Here is a 19,291-nt window from a genome sequence, read left to right as displayed (position 1 = left end):
ATTTAAGAACTTTTCAAATTTTAGACGTCATAATAAATAATTTCATGACATTGATGACAGATAACTTGCAAGATGGCCGCTTTTGATTTTTAATCGATAGTTATCAATATTGAATAATTACTAAATCGCTAAAGTTTTAATTTATTTTATATGAATATAATTACAAAATACTACAGAATTTCACTTTTTGACATAAATTTAATTGATTATTTCATTTATAGGAGATTCTGACCAATAGAAAGCTACAGAAATCTGAATTAAATCGATAATTTTTGATAATTGTCCGTCGTTAAGTATATTACGTCAGATGCACTTAGTTGCTACGAAAAAATACATTCAGTGACATTAATGACAATTAATGTTTTAAAAATTATAAAAGTGATGACTTTAAACCGTAAAATGTTTATAACAACTGTGTGTTTAATTTGTACTTACATAAATAATTACAATAAAATTTTAGTTTTGAACAGTTTTATTCATGAAATAATCGCAACAAATTGCACTCGAACTCTAAAATTATTATTATAGAATTTTAGAGCACTTGTGCAATTACTACTGATATATAGCAAATTGATTACAATATTTTTAATAATTAAAGTAAATAAATTTTAATTCCACTCAAATACTCACCATTCGATTACTGCCATCGACCACTTACATTCAATCTCGGTTAATTTGATTAATCGCGGCAGGTAAAGTAAAATTCTTCTTTCAGTACAATAAAGTGCTACTTTACTGCCGCAAATGAGGGCAAATGAGTACAATAATGAATGACTTTAGTGACGGTTGGCGATAAAGTACTTTTACTCCTTAGGGAGTAAAAGTAAAAGTGACGTCATGGTATATCATCGATTAAATCACTTTTTGACGCCTTATATTATATTCTATTTTCTATTACGTAAGTATCTATGCATTTTAACGTTTATCTATAGAGCACCCTGTATTTTCCAGAATGATAAAAAACAGTAAATTGTTATTTTTATTTAACAATGTTTACATTAATAATTTGACTTTTATTTGACAGTTGACAGTTATACTGTACCTACTTGTTAGTTTTGGTTCTCTAATAAATTTTTTAGTTAGCTACATAAATAAATTATTTAAAAATGAAAAAATGACATGTTATTTGAGGAAGGTGGAAAAATCGTATGTATAACATGGGAGTAAAGTGCCTTTTCCTCCCTTGAATGATTTACTTTCTTTACTTTATTCTCGGGAAAAAAAGTAGCACTTTGCTCCCTTGTTATACAAATGGCTCTTTTGCTAGAACGATTTTTATCGGAGTAAATAATAATGTCAAATTTTTGGTTTTTGTTCATGATTTTGAGGTATGATTTGAATTATTTTTCTTATAAATAACCATATTTTCAAGATGCATGGTAAATATTGAAAATTAATGTTATATGTAAGTAATATAATCAAAACCTAAGTATTACTTTCATTTAAAATTTATAAGCCTCAAACAAATAATTCCACTGCGTAAGATAGAAGCTGAAAATCCTAACAAAATCTGCACTCTTCTGAGCGTTTCATGCCAGTTTCCAAATCAAAATTTACTTTCGTTAGAACGCTCGAGCATTAGTTTCAAGTAATTTTTGTGCTTGAACGCCATCAAACAAATGCGCATGCTTCTGATAGTTTCGAGCGGTCTGAACCTATCAGAGGTATGGGCATTTGTTTGATTGCGTTCAAGCACACAAATTACTAGTTTGCAACTACTACTCGAGCGTTCTAACTAAAGTAAATTTTGGTTTGGAAACTGGCTTCAAACGGTCAAAGTAGTTTGCGGATTTTGTTCAGATTTACAGTATGTGACTTGCGCAGTGAAATTATGTGTTTGAGGTTTATGAATCTTAAATGAAATTAATATGTTTTGACTATATTACTTACCGTTTATAACATTAATTTTCAGTATTTATCATAAATCGTGAAAATTTGGATACTTGTATTTTTGGAAAAATGTATTTTCTGTCTAGCACAAAATTATAAATAAAAACAAACAATTTGACGTTGGTATTTACTCCGATAAAAAAGCTTTCTAGCAAAAAACAGTTTGTTATATCAGTTTGTGGATTGAAAATTTTCAGTCAAGCAGTACAATAATCTGTTTTCAAACCATACAAAACTACATACTAGAACAAACCTAATATTAAAAAATAAACACTTGAACAAATGTAAGAAATACCGACATGTTCCATTTGCTATTAAAATCTATAAAATTTAGTTGTAAAATTAAGTTAAAGGCAATGTTTAGACACCGCGATAAATCCGAGAAATTTATCGATATCGATCGAGTTGTTTCAATTCATCGTTGTGTGTAAACGGTACATCGCAGTGATTTATTGGAATTGGAGTTGGATTGGAGTTGGTATCGGATTGTATCAATTTATTGTAACGATCGAGTTGTTTTAGTTTATAATCAATCGCGACAATATATCGCAGCGGCTAAACAGCTTTTAAAAAATCAATAAAACGTAGCAATTTATCGTCACAATAAACTGCCCGCATTTATCGCGGCGTCTAAACGGCACTTAAAATATTATCATAAGTAATTGCTATAATCCATTTTATTAATAAGTCTTCTATGAATTTAATAGTTCATTCGTCAGAGATGATAATGACACTTGCCCTCTAAAAATCATACGAACAAACTGAATTTTGTTGAAAATGTCAGTTTTAGGGCCCCAAAAAAGGAGCAAAACAGTTTCCGACCCGAAAATCTGGGCTTTTCCCTTAGATCATACCTCTCGTAGGGGGTGAAATGGAAAACATTAATATACAAAGAATCTGTAAAGAAAAATTTTTGAATCAAGAAATTTAGCTGAGATAATTTTGAACCAAATTGTTTATTAGCAATTTTGATGAAAAGGCTATTTTGAATGTCTAATATGTAAGAGAAATTAAATTTTAAAAAATATAATTAACCCGACGCTGGCGCATTTTAAAGGTCTAGAAAGTAGCTTTAGTATATAATTTTTGCCTTTTGCGGCATATGAGGCCACCTTCTATAAAGCTGTTTAATCAATTAACGTTACGCGATTTTTACCATTTTTTACGATTCTCATGAGATCAACCAAATTTATCATATCCAGTAACCTGTTACTGTGGAATTTTCATTCTTAACACCTAATCTTCAAAACATATAACATGAAACATTGATTTTGAGTTTTGGCAGCAAGTATGAGCCATTTGAAATGAGTCTAAAAAACACTGAATTTAAACTTTTACGTTATAAATGAGTTAAAACGTTTAACACTGCTTCGTTTTAATTGAACATGCACGTTCTTCGAAACTGAACAACTTCAGCTGCACATTTCACCCAATGCTGTCTTAATGAAAGCACTTCTCGTGACTTGAGATCATTTATAATCAGCTTGTCACATTTTTAGCTATATTTTAAATGCCTCATATTTGTTGCCAAAACTCAAAATCGAAATTTCATGTTATAGATTTTGAAGATTAAATTCTAAGAATGGAAATTCTACAGTGATCAATTAATGGAATTGCTACTTCTATTGATCTGATAATAGTAAAAAATGGCAAAAAACGCGTAACGTTTATTCATTTAACTGCTTTATAGTCCTGTCGCCAGGGGGTACAACTGCCTGCTTTATTCAGATGGACTTATCCAAGTTTTTTATATATTTTGACCGGTAGAATGGGAATTTTTTGGGTAACAGTTGACTCGGATGTCGACAAGATTGTTACAAAGAAATTGAGGAATTACATAACAACGATTTCTCGCAAAACAAAACTTTTTTTGTATTTTTTGGGTCATTTTAATCAAAAAATGTTCTTACAAGTTTTTTCGAAGGATGCACAGTTTTCGAGATAAATGCGGTTGAACTTTAAAAAAATCGAAAAATTGCAATTTTTGAACCCGAATAACTTTTGATTAAATAATAAAATAGCAATTCTGCTTACCGCATTTGAAAGTTAAAGTCAAATTATATCGGTTTTCATTATTTGCATTGCCAAAAATTTATTTTTTTATTGTTAAACAAAGCTATAAACAGATAGTGTTTCCCGTGGACAGTACATGCATTAAAACGCAATGCAAATAATGTAAACCGGTATAATTTTATTTTAACTTTCAAATGCGGTAAGCAGAATTGCTATTTTATTTTTTAATCAAAAGTTATTCGGGTTCAAAAATTGACATTTTCCGATTTTTTTTTAAGTTCAACCGCGTTTATCTCGAAAACTACGTATCCTACGAGAAAACTTGTCAGAATTTTTATGTTTATGTTTAGAATGACCCAAAAAATACAAAAAAACGTTTTGTTTTGCGAGAAATCGCTGTTATGTAATTCCTCAAGTTCCTTGTTTATAATAATCTTATCGACATCCGGATCAACTTTTACCCAAAAAATTCGTGTTCTACGGGTCAAAATACATAAATAAAACTTGGGTAAGTCCATCTGAATAAAGGAGGCCGTTGTACCCCCCCTGTCGACAGGACTATTATAGAAGCTGACTGTATTTGCAACAAATTCAAAAGTGCATAAAGTTTCGCTATTTGCCTTAAAAACCCATTTTTATTTTTGTCGATAGGTCACTGTGTCAAAAGATATAGAATTTTTAACGTCGAGTTTACACATATTCTATTTTTTTTTTTATTTTATATATTCTATTTTTTTTATTTATTTTACGTACCCTACATTCAAAATCGCCGGCCGCTTCAAGCATTGTTTTTGAGAGAACGGTTATTTCTAGACAAAAAGCGATAATGAACATTTGTATTCAAAATTAACTCAGCTACATTTCTTGTTTGCATCTTTTTTGAGTTTCCTAAATTTACATTCTGGGCCAAATTCACATTGTTCGTTTTGTTCGTTTTTAGATATTAAATCACTGACGACTGAACTATAATGAAACAATTAAATGAATATTTCATAATTTAATAATATTTTTTATTAGATCACCAGTTTTATCATAAATGGGCTCTTCTTACTGATCCAGATGATATAGCTGGGGGACCAAAAGGATATTTAAAATGTGATATTAGCGTTATTGGAAAAGGGGACACGGTCAAAGTTCCTCCGAAAAGCGAAAAAGACGAAGATGATATCGAAGCGTAAGTACTTTTAATATAATATGCAGTGATGAGCGCGCTAATAACCGGCAAAATAGCACAAAAGATGGAAAACATATTAAATTGTGAGATAAAAAGAAATGAAACTAGTAGGGGTGTTAAATTTAGCGATAGTAACTTATAAACTGACATTATATTGATTGATTCCCACCTTTAGACGTATCAGAGAATTATGTCAACTAAAACTGTCATTGTGACAGTGGCATTTCTCAAACTCGTCCGATACGTCTAAAGGTGGGAAACAATCAATATACCCAGCGCAAACAGACTTGAGACCAGTTACGTGATAATTACGTTAAATTTACGGCAAATTTCAACGAACACGTAACTCGGTGATTTATGACGGGAAAAAAAAACGTATTTCAGTGCCAAATCATTCACCTATATATTAGTGCTTCCTTTATACATGTTGGACATTAGAATAATATAAAACCATAATAATAATAATAATAATAGCTTTATTGCCCAACAGTTTCCCATTTATAGGACAAATACAGAAAAAAAATAACATAATTCATTAGTATAACATCTACAAAGTAATAGTAGAGACCTAATCTAAGTAAAGAGAAGCCATTTTTAACAAATCATTAAGTGAGCACGAAAAAATATCACAATGGTTGCAAATACTATTATAATTCTTACACATGACAAAAAGAGGCGATTTAACTAATATATTTGTTCTTGCTCTTGGACACTTAAATAAAACGTTTGATCTAGATCTAACTCGAGGAACGTTGAAATTAATTTGTGCTAATAAATCACTACAGTCAATACTGTTATGTAATAATTTATACAAAAATGTTAATGAACTAATTTCTCTCCTTAATTCTAAACTAACCATGTCAACTCTACAACATAATGTATTATTATCACATCCACGGTTAGGATAGATTCCATCAATTTTAAATATCAGATATTTTATAAGTTTTCTCTGTACTTTTTCAATATCTTTTGTATAACAATTATATATAGGATACCAAACTAAACTGCAATATTCTAATTTTGGACGTACTAGAGAATAGTATAATAATTTTATTGGTGTTATGTTGGTGAAGTTTCTGCAATTCCTAATAATGAAACCGTACATTCTCATAGCTTCAGAAACTTTTTGTTCAATATGCAAATTGAAAGTTAACTTGCAGTCAAAAATGACACCTAAGTCTTTGAGGCTATTACATTTTTCCAAAACAGAGTTCTGAATTATATAGTTAAAGTTAACTGTCGTCAGTTTCCTGCAAAAACTCACTACTTTACATTTTGCAGAATTTAATAGTAGTTTGTTATTAGTACACCATGTATCAATAGCAGTTAAGTTACGCTGAAGTTCTAAACAATCGCCAATAGTGTCGATCTTACAGAAAATTTTCAAGTCGTCCGCAAAACACAATTTTTTACAGTTAATTTCTTGAAACAAATCATTAATATAAAGTAAAAATAATAACGGTCCTAGATTGGAGCCTTGCGGAACACCAGACTTAGACAGAATTAAATCTGACTTAAAGCCATTATAGAATACATACTGTCTCCTTCCTATTAAATAACTACCAAAGAATTTAATTAAATTAACAGAAAATCCTAAATTTGATAACTTGGATAATAAATACGGATGAACCACCTTATCAAATGCCTTCGAGAAATCTGTATATACGACATCAATTTGTCCTTGTTCATCTAATACTTCAGAAATAAATTGTGTCATCACTACCAGGTTTGTGACGGTAGATCGTTTATCTATGAATCCGTGTTGAAAAGGTGCAATATAGCCGCGAACACACGGATATATACGATTATACAGAACAATCTCGAAAATCCTTGAGAAGTTACACAACAGAGAGACAGGTCTGTAATTAGATATATCAGATTTAACTCCATTTTTAAATATAGGACATACTTTTGACTCTTTCCATATTTCAGGATATTTTCCAGTTTCCAAAGACAAGTTAAACAGTTTTTGAAGCGGTTTGACAAATATTCGTGTACAATCTTTAACTAGAAATGCTGGAATATTATCTGGACCAGTCGTCATTTTATTTTTTAATCTTTTAAAAGCTTCCAGAATTTCATTTTCTTCAAATTTCAAAAAATTAATGGTTGGTAAATTAAAACCCTGAACGCTGATGTCCTCTGGTTCATTATTGTCAGTAGATACATATACTTTTTCAAAAAATGTATTAAAAGCGTTGACAATATCCTGGGGATTATCAAAAGTATTTCCCTCATAGCACATTTCACCTGGAATTCGCGATGACTTATTTTTAGTATGTACATAAGACCAAAATGATTTTGTTTCAATGGTAATACTGTCTTGAATGTTTTCAATGTAATTGTTATATGCAGTTTTAATTTGCTGTTTAATAACTTTGCGCAATCTTTTAAATTCTATGTGATATATTTCGTTTCCTGTTTTTCTATACTTTTGACGGTTTTTGGCTTTGAGTTTAATATTTTTAATAATATCTGAGTGATACCAATTTGGATACTTATGTTTATAATTTTTGTATACCGGAACATATCTATCAACTATTGTATACAATATATTATAAAATTGCTTTAATGCTATATTTACATCATCGTAATTATCTAAAAAGTCCCAATTAGTTTGTAATAGTTCAGAATACAGAGAAGTGAAATTTGCTTTCCGAAAATTATACATTTTAGAATTAGAATTTGGTAAAAACCTAATTTCCTTTTTTCCCAAATTATTAATCCTTATCATAAGTGCAGGATGATGACCATCTTCTTTAACCAGTGAAGAATCATCATGAATAATATCACATTTCTCTGATGACATTACTAAATCCAACAAACGACCTAAGTTATTAGGCACATCATTGTATTGAACTAAATTAAATAAACTTAAAAAATATAATACAGTTGATGTTTTTATATCTAATCTGCTTTGATCTACAAACTTGGGTACATTGAAGTCACCTAATATAACAATGGTTTCACTAAATATATCCAGTTGTTCTAAACATTCAAAAAAGTATTCGAAGTCTTCAGAACTTAACTTATCAATAATATAAAGAACTAAAACATAAAATTTTCTATAACCAACACAACATTTTACAGCTAACATATCGATTAGGGGAAACTGTAGATCGCATGTGGATACATCGATAACAGACGATTTAATCTCCGTCTTCAGCGCTAATAAGACGCCTCCCCCAGTGGTTTTATCTACAACATCAAATTTTCGATCCTTTCTATACACATCGTATTGATCAGGAAACAACTCTAGACTGGACACATCCTTGTTCAACCAGGTCTCACTTAAAGCAATAATGTCATATTCACCCTCACTTACACTAGTATAAAACTCTGAAACTTTAGAGTTAAGACCACGTACATTTTGGTAATAACATATAAGTTCACATCCTACAACACTGTCGGGCTCTATTGGTTTAAAGGCACTACCTTGGGTATACCATTCATATACTTGATTTTGAAAGATCCATTTCCACTCGCATTCATGTTGTTTAGTTCAACCTTTACATTGTTGTAATAATTAATTTGATTTCTAGTTCGATCAAATGACATTGACACATTTTTGTAGTTCCCATTTCTTAGAAATTTAGCTTGCCGTATTAAAGCAAATACATCATTTTCATCATCCAATATGACCTTAATTGGTCGAATTCGCCCTTGGTTAACTTGCCCAAGTCTGAAGAGCTTAATGTTGGCAGTATTCACATTAGGACTTACGCTTGAGATTATTTTTTGAACTTCAGACTTATCGCTATTCTTACAATGATCCTCAGATAGTTGTTGATCCTGTTCCGGCACACCAAAGAAAATAACATTTCGTTTTCTTTTATTTCGTTCGTTGATTTATTGTATTATTTCTTCCATTTCTAGTGGGTTCGAAGAAGATTTTAAAATCTGGTTATCATTTTTTAGGGCTTGTATTTCAGCCTGAAGTGAGAGAATTAATGATTTTAAGTCCTTAATCTGATTACCAATTTGTCTACAATTTATGCAAGACCAGTCACATCCCTTCTCTTCATCATTAATCAGTTCAAGCTCATTTGCACTAATGTTAACACAAGTATGTCTAAATACTTTAGTACCCACAGAGCATTTTAACATTAAATTTGGTTTGTATGATTTGCTGCAGCAAGAACATATTAAATTTGACGGCATATTTCCGAAAATACAGCTAACGATACGCTTATGTTCCTGCAAATACTTTAAAAAGAACAAGAAAAAAAAACAGACTGGAATGTGCTACCTTACTTTATGAATTCTTGTAATTAGCAAGCAATTAAAAATTCTAATTACCTGTTCCAAAACACTAATTGCAAATCACTTTTTAGACTAGTAAAAAGAAATCACAACAAATATCAAATATTCATACGTTGATTCGGTTATTAAAGAGATTCGATGTTGCTTCGATCGTGTCTCAACTACTACTGATAATGACGAATATAGTACATGTTTTTATAATAGTTGTGAATATCGGTTACATCGCAAAGGTACGTTTATTTCACGTAATAATCACGAAACAGCAGTAACTTCCTTTGGTTAAATTTTAAGAAATATTTTGGAAAACAAAATTTTACAACGGTATTGGTTAAATACGTATCGCTTGAATTTTACTCAATGCATTTTATGGACGTCGAAAAATTAGATGTATTTCACGTAAAAGGAATGTAAATATGTATTTAAACAAAAAGTTTATGATTTCGCTTTTAAGAACATTTAGCATAACTATTTCAATCCAACCTTGATTTGAAGCTATTTTTGCTATTTTTTTCTTTAAAAATATCACAGGAGCTAAAATAATGTTAAGTCTAATTTTCAAATCGTGCGCGGTGAAGACGTACTACCAAGCCTTTCTCATCCTTTAAATACCATCACGTGACTGAAATAGTTGGTTCGAAAACTAAATTAATCGATTTATCGAATAATACGTTTCGATAGGATTATTTTTTTTTTATATTATTCTGGTATTGAAATAGATTTTTAGTAAACCAATTAGTTAATAGTAAAAGAAATTTAAAAACAAAAGAAAAAAGAAAATTTGTAAAACTAATTTAAAGTAAGTAGAATAGTTTAACTATAATTTAAAAATAATCGATTTTTATAATCGATGATCATAACCTATAAAATCAGCTATCTGCTTCTCACAACAAAAAGTGAAACGTGAAGTGAAGAGCTTTCTTTATTCTGTCCCTCGTTTTATTTTAGGCGGGTTTATTTATAATAATGTCTTTCGTATTAATGTTACCTCACTGCTCGAGTGTTGAAGTGCCGATGGTGCAATTAGGAAAAAAAGTGTGCGCCTCGAAATAAAAATTGACCTGTGTTTGCATACTTTTAATGGGTCTTTAGGTCGGTATTGGTATATTGGTGTCTTATCTTGTATAAGAATTATACAAGACAAATGTTTTTAAAGTCTCTAAATTGTACTAAATAAATACATTATGAATACTTTATATGCTTGTTTTATTTATAGCATAATATGAGGATAATATTATACGTTCCCTAAAAGATACGTTAATCAACACGTGTTTGCAAGGTGAATTTCCCGAAATATTTTATTGCTATTTAAGGTAAATAACGCGTCTATTGATGACGAGTTATTCACGTAATTTAAAGACGTATTTTCAATGTGACATTCCAACCAAATTTTCACGTGAAATTCATCTAAACGTATACGTATATTGGTGAAAAATGTACCCAAAATTCACGTCATTAACACGTCGGTCTGTTTGCTGGGTAATGTCAGTTTATAAGTTACTATCGCTAAATTTAATACCTCTACTAGGTTCATCTCTTTTTGTCTAACAACTTAATATTTTTTCCAACTTTTGCGTTATTTTGCCGGTTATTAGTTCGCTCATCACTGTATAAATAATTGTCTGTGCCAAGACATAAATTATCATGTTTAAAATATAAATCGTGAATATACCAAATATTTTCCCGATGGTTCTTTCTAATAGTGGTTACAATATTGCCAAAAACATAGGTTCTCATATGTTTGTTATGGACGTTTTACTACAAATTTATTTATGAACCACAAAAATTACTAGTCTGCTTTTTTTATAAAATACTCTTTCGTCAAGTGCAGTACAACCGATCTTTAAAAAGACGAATTTCTATTGATTTTGACAAAGTGATGATTGCAGATCAAGTTGGAAATTTCAAACTGCAACATTAATATGGTCTACATAATATTTATCATACTACCTCTCTTTAAAAATTGACTACTCATCACATTCGTCTATATGAATAAACATCTTATATTGTATAAAAAGAATTGAGGTTATTGCGTTGAACCACGTACTTAGATTTTTCAGCCAGGAAATTCTTCGCCTTCCTGGTTCTCCTATTTTTTTCCAACTTTTTCCTGTATAATTAGTTGCAGATATCTATGCCTTTGGCTGCTCCTCATGAAATGACCGAGATATTCGATTTTGGCTGTTTTGATTGTGGTTAACTGCTCTTGTGCTTTTTCTACGCTTAATAAAACGTCGTGATTAGTAACGTGGTATAAGATATCTTCAGGATTCAAAGATAAAGCCACATTTCTAAAGCCTCAATTTACTTGCGGGTGGTGTTAGTGAAAATCCACGACTCAACTCCGTACAACAGTATAGAGAAGATTTAATATCGCCTGATTTTTATGGGTATTGATAAATCATGATATTTGAATAACTTAGCTATTTTTAAAATGCGGGTCTTGCTTCGTCTATGCTACATTTGATTTCTAGGGAATGGTCCCAATTTTTATTGACGTTCGTACCAAGGTAGGTAGGTTATATGTTCATACTATTTTCTATTCATTGAATCTTCACACAAAATTGTCCAAATTGCTGTCCCTTCTTAGAGATCATCATACAATTTGTCTTCTTAGTGTTTAGCAATACATAAGATGAAAAATATGGAAATGAGGAAGTTATACCAAAGAGAGACAGATAAAATACTGGAACAGCATAAAAACAGTGAGGAAATAGGGAATATGGAAGAGAGATGAAAAAAATTGAGAGACACGTTATGGAACACTGCAAAATAAGTATGTCGAAAAAGAAAGAATGGAAAGGATAATAAAAGAACTGAATGGTGGAATAAGGAAATAAAGCAAGCACTAACCAAGAAGAAAGAAATGTGGAAGCGATACATAAACACAAATGAAGACCAAGACAGAGACGGATACAGAACACAGAGAAATATAGTGAAAGAACTAGTAAAAGATACAAAGAAGAAGAGCTGCAAGGAATTCGGTGAAGAATTGAACAAAGGTTTTGGAAAAAACAATAAACAATTTTGGAATAAAATAAGAAGCGTGAAAAGAACAAAAAGGAAGCAAATAAGAGGAATTAGAAATGAGCGAAATGAATTGAAAACAAACATACAAGACATACTAACCATATGGAATAAGCACTATACAGAAAAATTCGAGGCAAGCAACCAACAAAATGAGGAGAGAGGACAGCAGGAGAGAGAAGAGGGTAGGGACAATCGAATAGACGAAATTCATATCAAAGGTATTGAAGAAGGATTGGCAAGAATAAAGATTGGAAAAGCGGGATGTGCCGATGATACAGATCCGGAGATGATGAAGTACGTGGGAGAACGAGGCAAGCTTTGGCTACTGGAAATAATGAGGGAAGCATTGATAACAGAAAAGGTACCGAAAGACTGGGCAGAAAATTTATTGATACCATTACACAAGAAAGGAGATGGAACGGAATGTAATAACTATAGGGCTATATGCTTATCATCAGTGGCATATAAAGTCTACACCGGGATAATAGAAAGGAAGCTCAGGAAATAAGTGGAAGGAGAACTAGAAGAAGAACAAGCGGCTTTTAGGAAGGAAAGAGGAACAACAGATAATATACAGGGTGTAACTAAAATACAGGTCATACATTGAACCACATATTCTGGGACCAAAAATAATTTGATTGAACCTAACTTACCTTAGTACAAATGTGCATATAAAAAAAGTTACAACCCTTTGAAGTTACAAAATGAAAATCAATTTTTTTTCTATATATCGACAACTATTAAAGTTTTTTATTGAAAATGGGCATATAACATTCTTATGACAGTAGCATCTCAAGAAAAAATTATAGGGAAATTTGGACACCCTATAAAAATTTTATGGGGGTTTAGTTCCTTTAAACCCCCCAAACTTTTGTGTACGTTCCAATTAAATTATTATTGTAGTACCATTACTTAAACACAATATTTCTAAAACTTTTTTGGCTCTTAGTACTTTTTCGAAAAGTCAGTTTTTATCGAGATATTTTGAATATTTGTCAAATCCACCACATATTTGTATATGGTTAAGTACGATTATGGATACTTGGTAATAATATGAAAAATTATTGTATGATTTACATTTTTAGGTATATTTTGAACCGTATTAAAAAAGAAGCCATATCTCGATAAAAGGTGCCTTCTCGAAAAAATACAAAGAGGCAAAAAAGTTTTAAAAACATTTTGTTTAACTAATGGTATCGCAGTAATAGTTTAATTGGAGCGTACACAAACATTTGGGTGGTAGGAACAAAACCCCCATAAAATTTTTATGTAAACATATTAAAAAAGAAGCTGCAACTCGATAAAACTGCCTTATCGAAAAAATACGAAGAGCCAAAAAAGTTTTAAAAATATTGAATTTAACTAATGGTATCACAATAATAATTTAATTGAAACGTACAGAAAAGTTTGGGGGGGTTTAAAAGAACAAAACCCCCATACAATTTTTATGGGGAGCACAAATTGAACTATAATTTTTCTTTAAGATGATCCTGTCCTAAGAATGCCACATATCTATTTTCGATAAAAAATCTCTAATAGTTTTCGATATATTCGAAGAAATCGATTTTTATTTTGTAACTTCAAAGGGCTATAACTTTTTTTTTGTGCATATTTGTACTAAGGTAAGTTAGGTTCATTCGAACTATTTTGTGTCCCAGAATATGTGATTTAATTTATGACCTGTATTTTTGTTACACCTTGTATACATACTGAGAAATATAATTGAAAGGAAAAACGAAATAGGAGAAAACTTATAGGTATATTATGTTTATAGATATTAAAGCTGCTTTTGATTCTATAAATAAAGAAGTAATATGGTCAGTAATGGAAGACCTGCAAATCCCGCAAAAGATAGTAAGCGTGGTAAAAAGTACATATTATAGAAACGTACTTGCTAAAGTACAAATAAACGGAAATAGATCTCCAATAATAAACCTAAGGAGAGGAATAAAACAAGGGGACAGTCTCAGCCCAGTTTTGTTTATATTAGTAATGGATAGAGTAATGAAGAGCGCTAAAAGAAGGTCAAGGCAATTACAGTCAACAATAGGGTACAGGAGATTAGTACCATTGAGAATGGAGGGATTACTATATGCAGATGACCTAGTAATAATAGCAGACAATAAAGAGAAAATGCAAAAATTAATCGATATCTGGGTGGAAGAAATAGAAAATTTGAAAATGGAGATAAATGTAAAGAAAACGAAGTCCATGATAGTAACCCAAAAGAAAAGGGAAGAAATAAACCAAACGATATTTAGGTGCAAAAACGAAATAATAGAGACAGTCTCGACGTCTGAATACCTGGGAGTAATAATATCAGAGGATGGAAAGCTAGATCAAGAAATCTCATACAGAACCAAAAAAGCAAATAAGATCTACTATGCACTAAATAAAACAATATTTGAAGGTATACGAAACAATATTTAAAACTGAAGGTATACAATGCAATATCTGTACCAACTTTAATATATGCTAGTGAGACATGGGTAAACACTACAAAAATAGACAGTACAATAAACGCAGCGGAGATGAAGCAGCTGAGAAAAATAGCAGGAAAAACGAAATTGAACAGAATAAGAAATGAAGATGTTAGATAAAGACTGAAACAGGAATCGATAATAACCAAGATCAAAAAAAGAAAATTGAAATTGTATGGACACATTAACAGAGTGGACCAGGGAAGACTACCAAAGCAGGTGATGGAATCAAAAAGATATGGTAAAAGAAGGAAAGGGAGGCCAAGGAAGAGATAGCTTGACCAGATTATAGAAATTTGACAGTAGAAAGGAAAAACACATTAACAAATGAAAGAGTTAGCAAAGGACCGCAAGAAATGGAAGATATGGATAGAGGATGAATAAAACCCCCGACCCCCCTAAGGGGCATAAGGAGTTTCGAGAAAGAAGAAGAGTGTTTAGTGAAAGTCCATTTCTCTGACTTACTTCTGTGATCCTATTCATTAACTCCTGAAAGTCTTCATAACTGTCAGAATACCACCGTGTCGTCCGCGTATGTAATACAATTGATACATTCTCCGTTCGTGTGAACTCCGGCTTTAACATTACCTACTACTTCTTGAAATTTTTTCTCCGAGTATATGTTGAACAGCACATGTGACAGTAGTACACATCCCTGTCGGACCCCACGTTTGACCCTGATATCATCCGATTCTCCTGTCTCTGTACGGATAAACGGATGGAAATAGCACTTTTATGCTAAATAGAATCTCTCTCATATCCGCTGCATTCTGAAAAGCAAACTGTGTATTATTTTTAGCAAATGAATTTTAAAATATTGCTCATTAAGCTGATGATCCGGAAATCCCTGCAGGATACGCATTTTGTTTTCTTTCGTAAAGCAAAAAACGTCGAGTAGACTTTACTTAAAAAGCATGTTGTTAATAGGTGAACTTTTAGGACTTCACGGTTATTTTGCATTATTTTTGGGTAAGTCTAAACATTAAACTATAACCTTTAGTTGTTTAGTCGAAAATATTATGTACATTTTCATAACATGATAATATATAGGTACTGTGGGACGTAAATTATTGTTATACAAAACCGTAGATTGCAATTTGCAAACTCATTTAAAATATCATTTAGCTTCTTTTAAACGACTTCTACTTTTAGTAATCTTCTTCTGACGGTGTTCCAACTGATAGACAGAAAGCTCGAGTGATCATGAAAATTTACAGTGCAAATTCTATTTACTCTGACCATTATTTCTTCTCTGGTTAGTACGGTCTGCAGTGTAAAGATGACGAACTGGGTCCTCTCTCTGTTGATCTTTATCTTCACTTTGTCTGTGCACTCTGCAAGTCTCTGTACGTGGTTTTCAAATCTCTATTATACTATACTCTTGTTGTCTTTGACTGTGGCGTAGTATTATATCTACAAGTAGGGATTTGTTGTTCTGACATCGGTCAAGAGAATCTGAGACAACAATATTATATAGTATCGGTAATAAAATACTGCCCTGACACGTACTGTATTGGACTGCTTGGAGGCAGCCTAGCTCTTTCAATTTTGGGCATTAGGGCTTTTTCCAAAAGATGTCGTAGGTTTTTTCTAGCGATCCTTTTTCCTTTTTTTCTGTTTTCGTCGATTTTTTGCGTCACTTACCACTTTTGCTAAATTGTAGTTCACAATTTCTTCCTTATCTGATGAAGACAATTATTTTTCAAATCAAGATGTCAGTTTTAAAAACAAATAGGATTTCTGACGCCAGGAATCGAACCCGACTCGCCTGGGTGAAAGCCAGGAACCAGGGTATTCTTACCACTAGTCACGAGGCCATTAGGGATGTAAGTCACGGAGATAAATATTAGACAAATAAGTTATAGGTATCAGGTATCTTCAGGATTCGATAAAGCCACATTTCTAGAGCCTTAATTTTTTTGCAGAGTTATGTTGAAGTGCGCGGGTGATACTGTAAATCAGTAAACATAGGATGCCTATCTGATTCTACGTTTGACTATGATATCATCGAATTCTCCTGACTCTGTATGGATAAACAGATTGAAAGGTTACTTTTGTACTAATAAAGAGAGTCTCTTGTGTCCATTGCATTCCGAAAAGTAAATTTTTACGGCTGATTTTTTAGCGCCGTCTATATATCCTTTGATATATGGTTTTTAGGAATAACTTTAAAATACAGTTCATTAAACTGAGAATCCAGAAATCCCTGCCAGATGCCTAATTTGTTTTCTTTTTCTTTCGTAAAGCAAAAAATTGTTTTAATTTCATTTTTATTTTACATCATTTTTGGGTTAGTCTAAACATGAAAATATAATAAAAAAAATAAAAACCCTATCTTGTAAAAGGTATATTTAAAATCCTTAAAAAGGGCTGTATCACAACAAAATGTTTTAGGAATCAATCTTCCATCATCAGTGTTATCACAAGTTTACATGCTTTAAGCCACCAAAATGTACGGGTAAATACCCTTATATTGATTTTAAACAGTTGGGGTTACATTATATTATCCGATTTTAAAGGATGTTAAAAATATTTCCAGATTAATCCCTGGCATCACATGACATCAACCATATTGGTTAGGAAATTGTAGGTAGAACCTTACATGGCAGAGTTTAGGTGACAACTGGTGACAACTCTGCCATGTAAGGTTCTACCTACAATTTCCCAACCAATATGGTTGATGTCATGTGATGCCAGGGGTTAACCTGGAAATATTTTTAACATCCTTTAAAATCAGATAATGTAACCCCAACTGTTTAAAATCAATTTTTAAACCCCGGGTTTTTACCCGTACATTTTGGTGGCTTAAAGCATGTAAACCTGTGATAACACTGATGATGGAATATTGATTCCGAACACGTTTTGTTGTGATACAGCCCTTTTTAGGGATTTTAAATATACCTTTTACAAGATAAGGTTTTTATTTTTTGTGATTTATGGTATACAGCCAGTACAGATATTTTTCCTTGTGATATTTTTTTATGAAAATATAATGTTTCGTTGTTTAGTCGAAAATATTATATTTCCCAAACACCATAACATGATAATGTATACTGTGGGAAGTAAATTATTTTTTCTACAAAACCGTAGATTGTAATTTGAAAACTCATTTAAAATACCATTATGCTTCTAAATTAATTAACGACTTCTACTTTTAGCAATCTTCTTCTTCCTGACGGTGTTCCGACTGATAGACAGAAAGCTCGAGTAATCGTGAAAATTTACCGTGCAGATGGGCTCCCGAAAATGAATTCCTCGTTAATGGCCAACGTGAAAAAGGCATTCACAGGGGAGCTCAATGACCTAGTCGATCCTTACGTACAAGTATCATTTGCTGGATTAATGGTGAGTGATTGTGTTCTTCATAAAACGTTTAACGCTGATTAGATTAAATGTGGAAAGGTAGGTCTTAAAAAATATAAAAATTCGGTTTTCTGCGGAAGTATATTAATTAAAAAAGATAAAAATTGGTTTTCTGTGGAATATATTCAATAAATGCTTGAGAAAATGTAATTTATTTTATTAGCAAATATACAGGTGATATAGAAAATTAATATCACTTAGAAAGATATACGTCAGTTAGGGACTAACCATTAGGTGATTTTTTTGCAAAAAATTTCAGCACGGCTGGTTACGAGTACTTTTTCTGATATTTGACAAACGACTGAACCAAGAAAATAGATGAATGAACTAATAAAATCGAAACACATTCAGAAGGAAACGTGAGTAGAATACAGACTTGTGCTTTCGATCTCTATTTGCTAAAGGTGAGGATAATGAACCGCCGATACTTGAAGTGGCGACAAACGAAGAAATAAACATTGAGGAGGGAGAGGTAAAAAGAGCATTATGGAAATTAAAAAGTAGAAAATTACTAGGAGATGACAGAATATCGAATGATCCCCTTAAGTACGGAGGACAAGATTAAGATATGACCAAAAAACTATTAAAACTAATCCAAAAAATAATGGAATAAAACAGAATATCACAAGAATGGAGATCAAGCATCCTAATACCTATCTTTAAAAAGGGAGACACATCGGATCCGGAGAATTACAGAGAAATTAATTTATTTTATATCATGCACCGACGTTATATTTTTAAAGAGGCAAGTTCAAGAGAAATCATAAGAATACGAAAAACTGGCATATTTATGTTTCGTATAGGTACCTTACCAAGACATTTGACAGGGCTAAATTAAAGGACGTTATCCATTTATTGTACACAAGGAATAATTAAAAGGGGAAAATATTGTGCAGGAATAATTAAAACGATCGAAAATATCTACCAGAAAAACACAATAAAAGTAAAAGTAAAAGAATAACTAATTGACCCAATTGAAGTTGACAATGGGACTCCCTGAGTCCTCTCTTGTTCAACCTGATCATGGATGAAATAATAAAAAAGGTAAGAACTAAGAAAGGATACCACATTGGAGAAAAAT

The 19,291-nt window shown here is 31.5% G+C and overlaps 1 protein-coding gene across 1 annotated transcript in view; it reads left to right on the top strand.

The window, feature by feature from the left end:
* Window positions 1-4,729: 4,729 nt before the first annotated feature.
* LOC126890248 (otoferlin-like) overlaps window positions 4,730-19,291 on the top strand; it is a 224,148-nt gene continuing 209,586 nt past the window's right edge. Inside the window, exons 1-3 of the mRNA XM_050659104.1 lie at window positions 4,730-4,739; window positions 4,921-5,077; window positions 18,006-18,192. Of these exons, the coding sequence (XP_050515061.1) occupies window positions 4,730-4,739; window positions 4,921-5,077; window positions 18,006-18,192 (354 nt within the window). The remainder of the gene's footprint in view (window positions 4,740-4,920; window positions 5,078-18,005; window positions 18,193-19,291) is intronic.

Source organism: Diabrotica virgifera, chromosome 8, assembly GCF_917563875.1.
Source record: "Diabrotica virgifera virgifera chromosome 8, PGI_DIABVI_V3a".
NCBI classification, from domain to species: domain Eukaryota; kingdom Metazoa; phylum Arthropoda; class Insecta; order Coleoptera; family Chrysomelidae; genus Diabrotica; species Diabrotica virgifera.
This window is presented reverse-complemented; position numbering and strand designations above follow the sequence as displayed.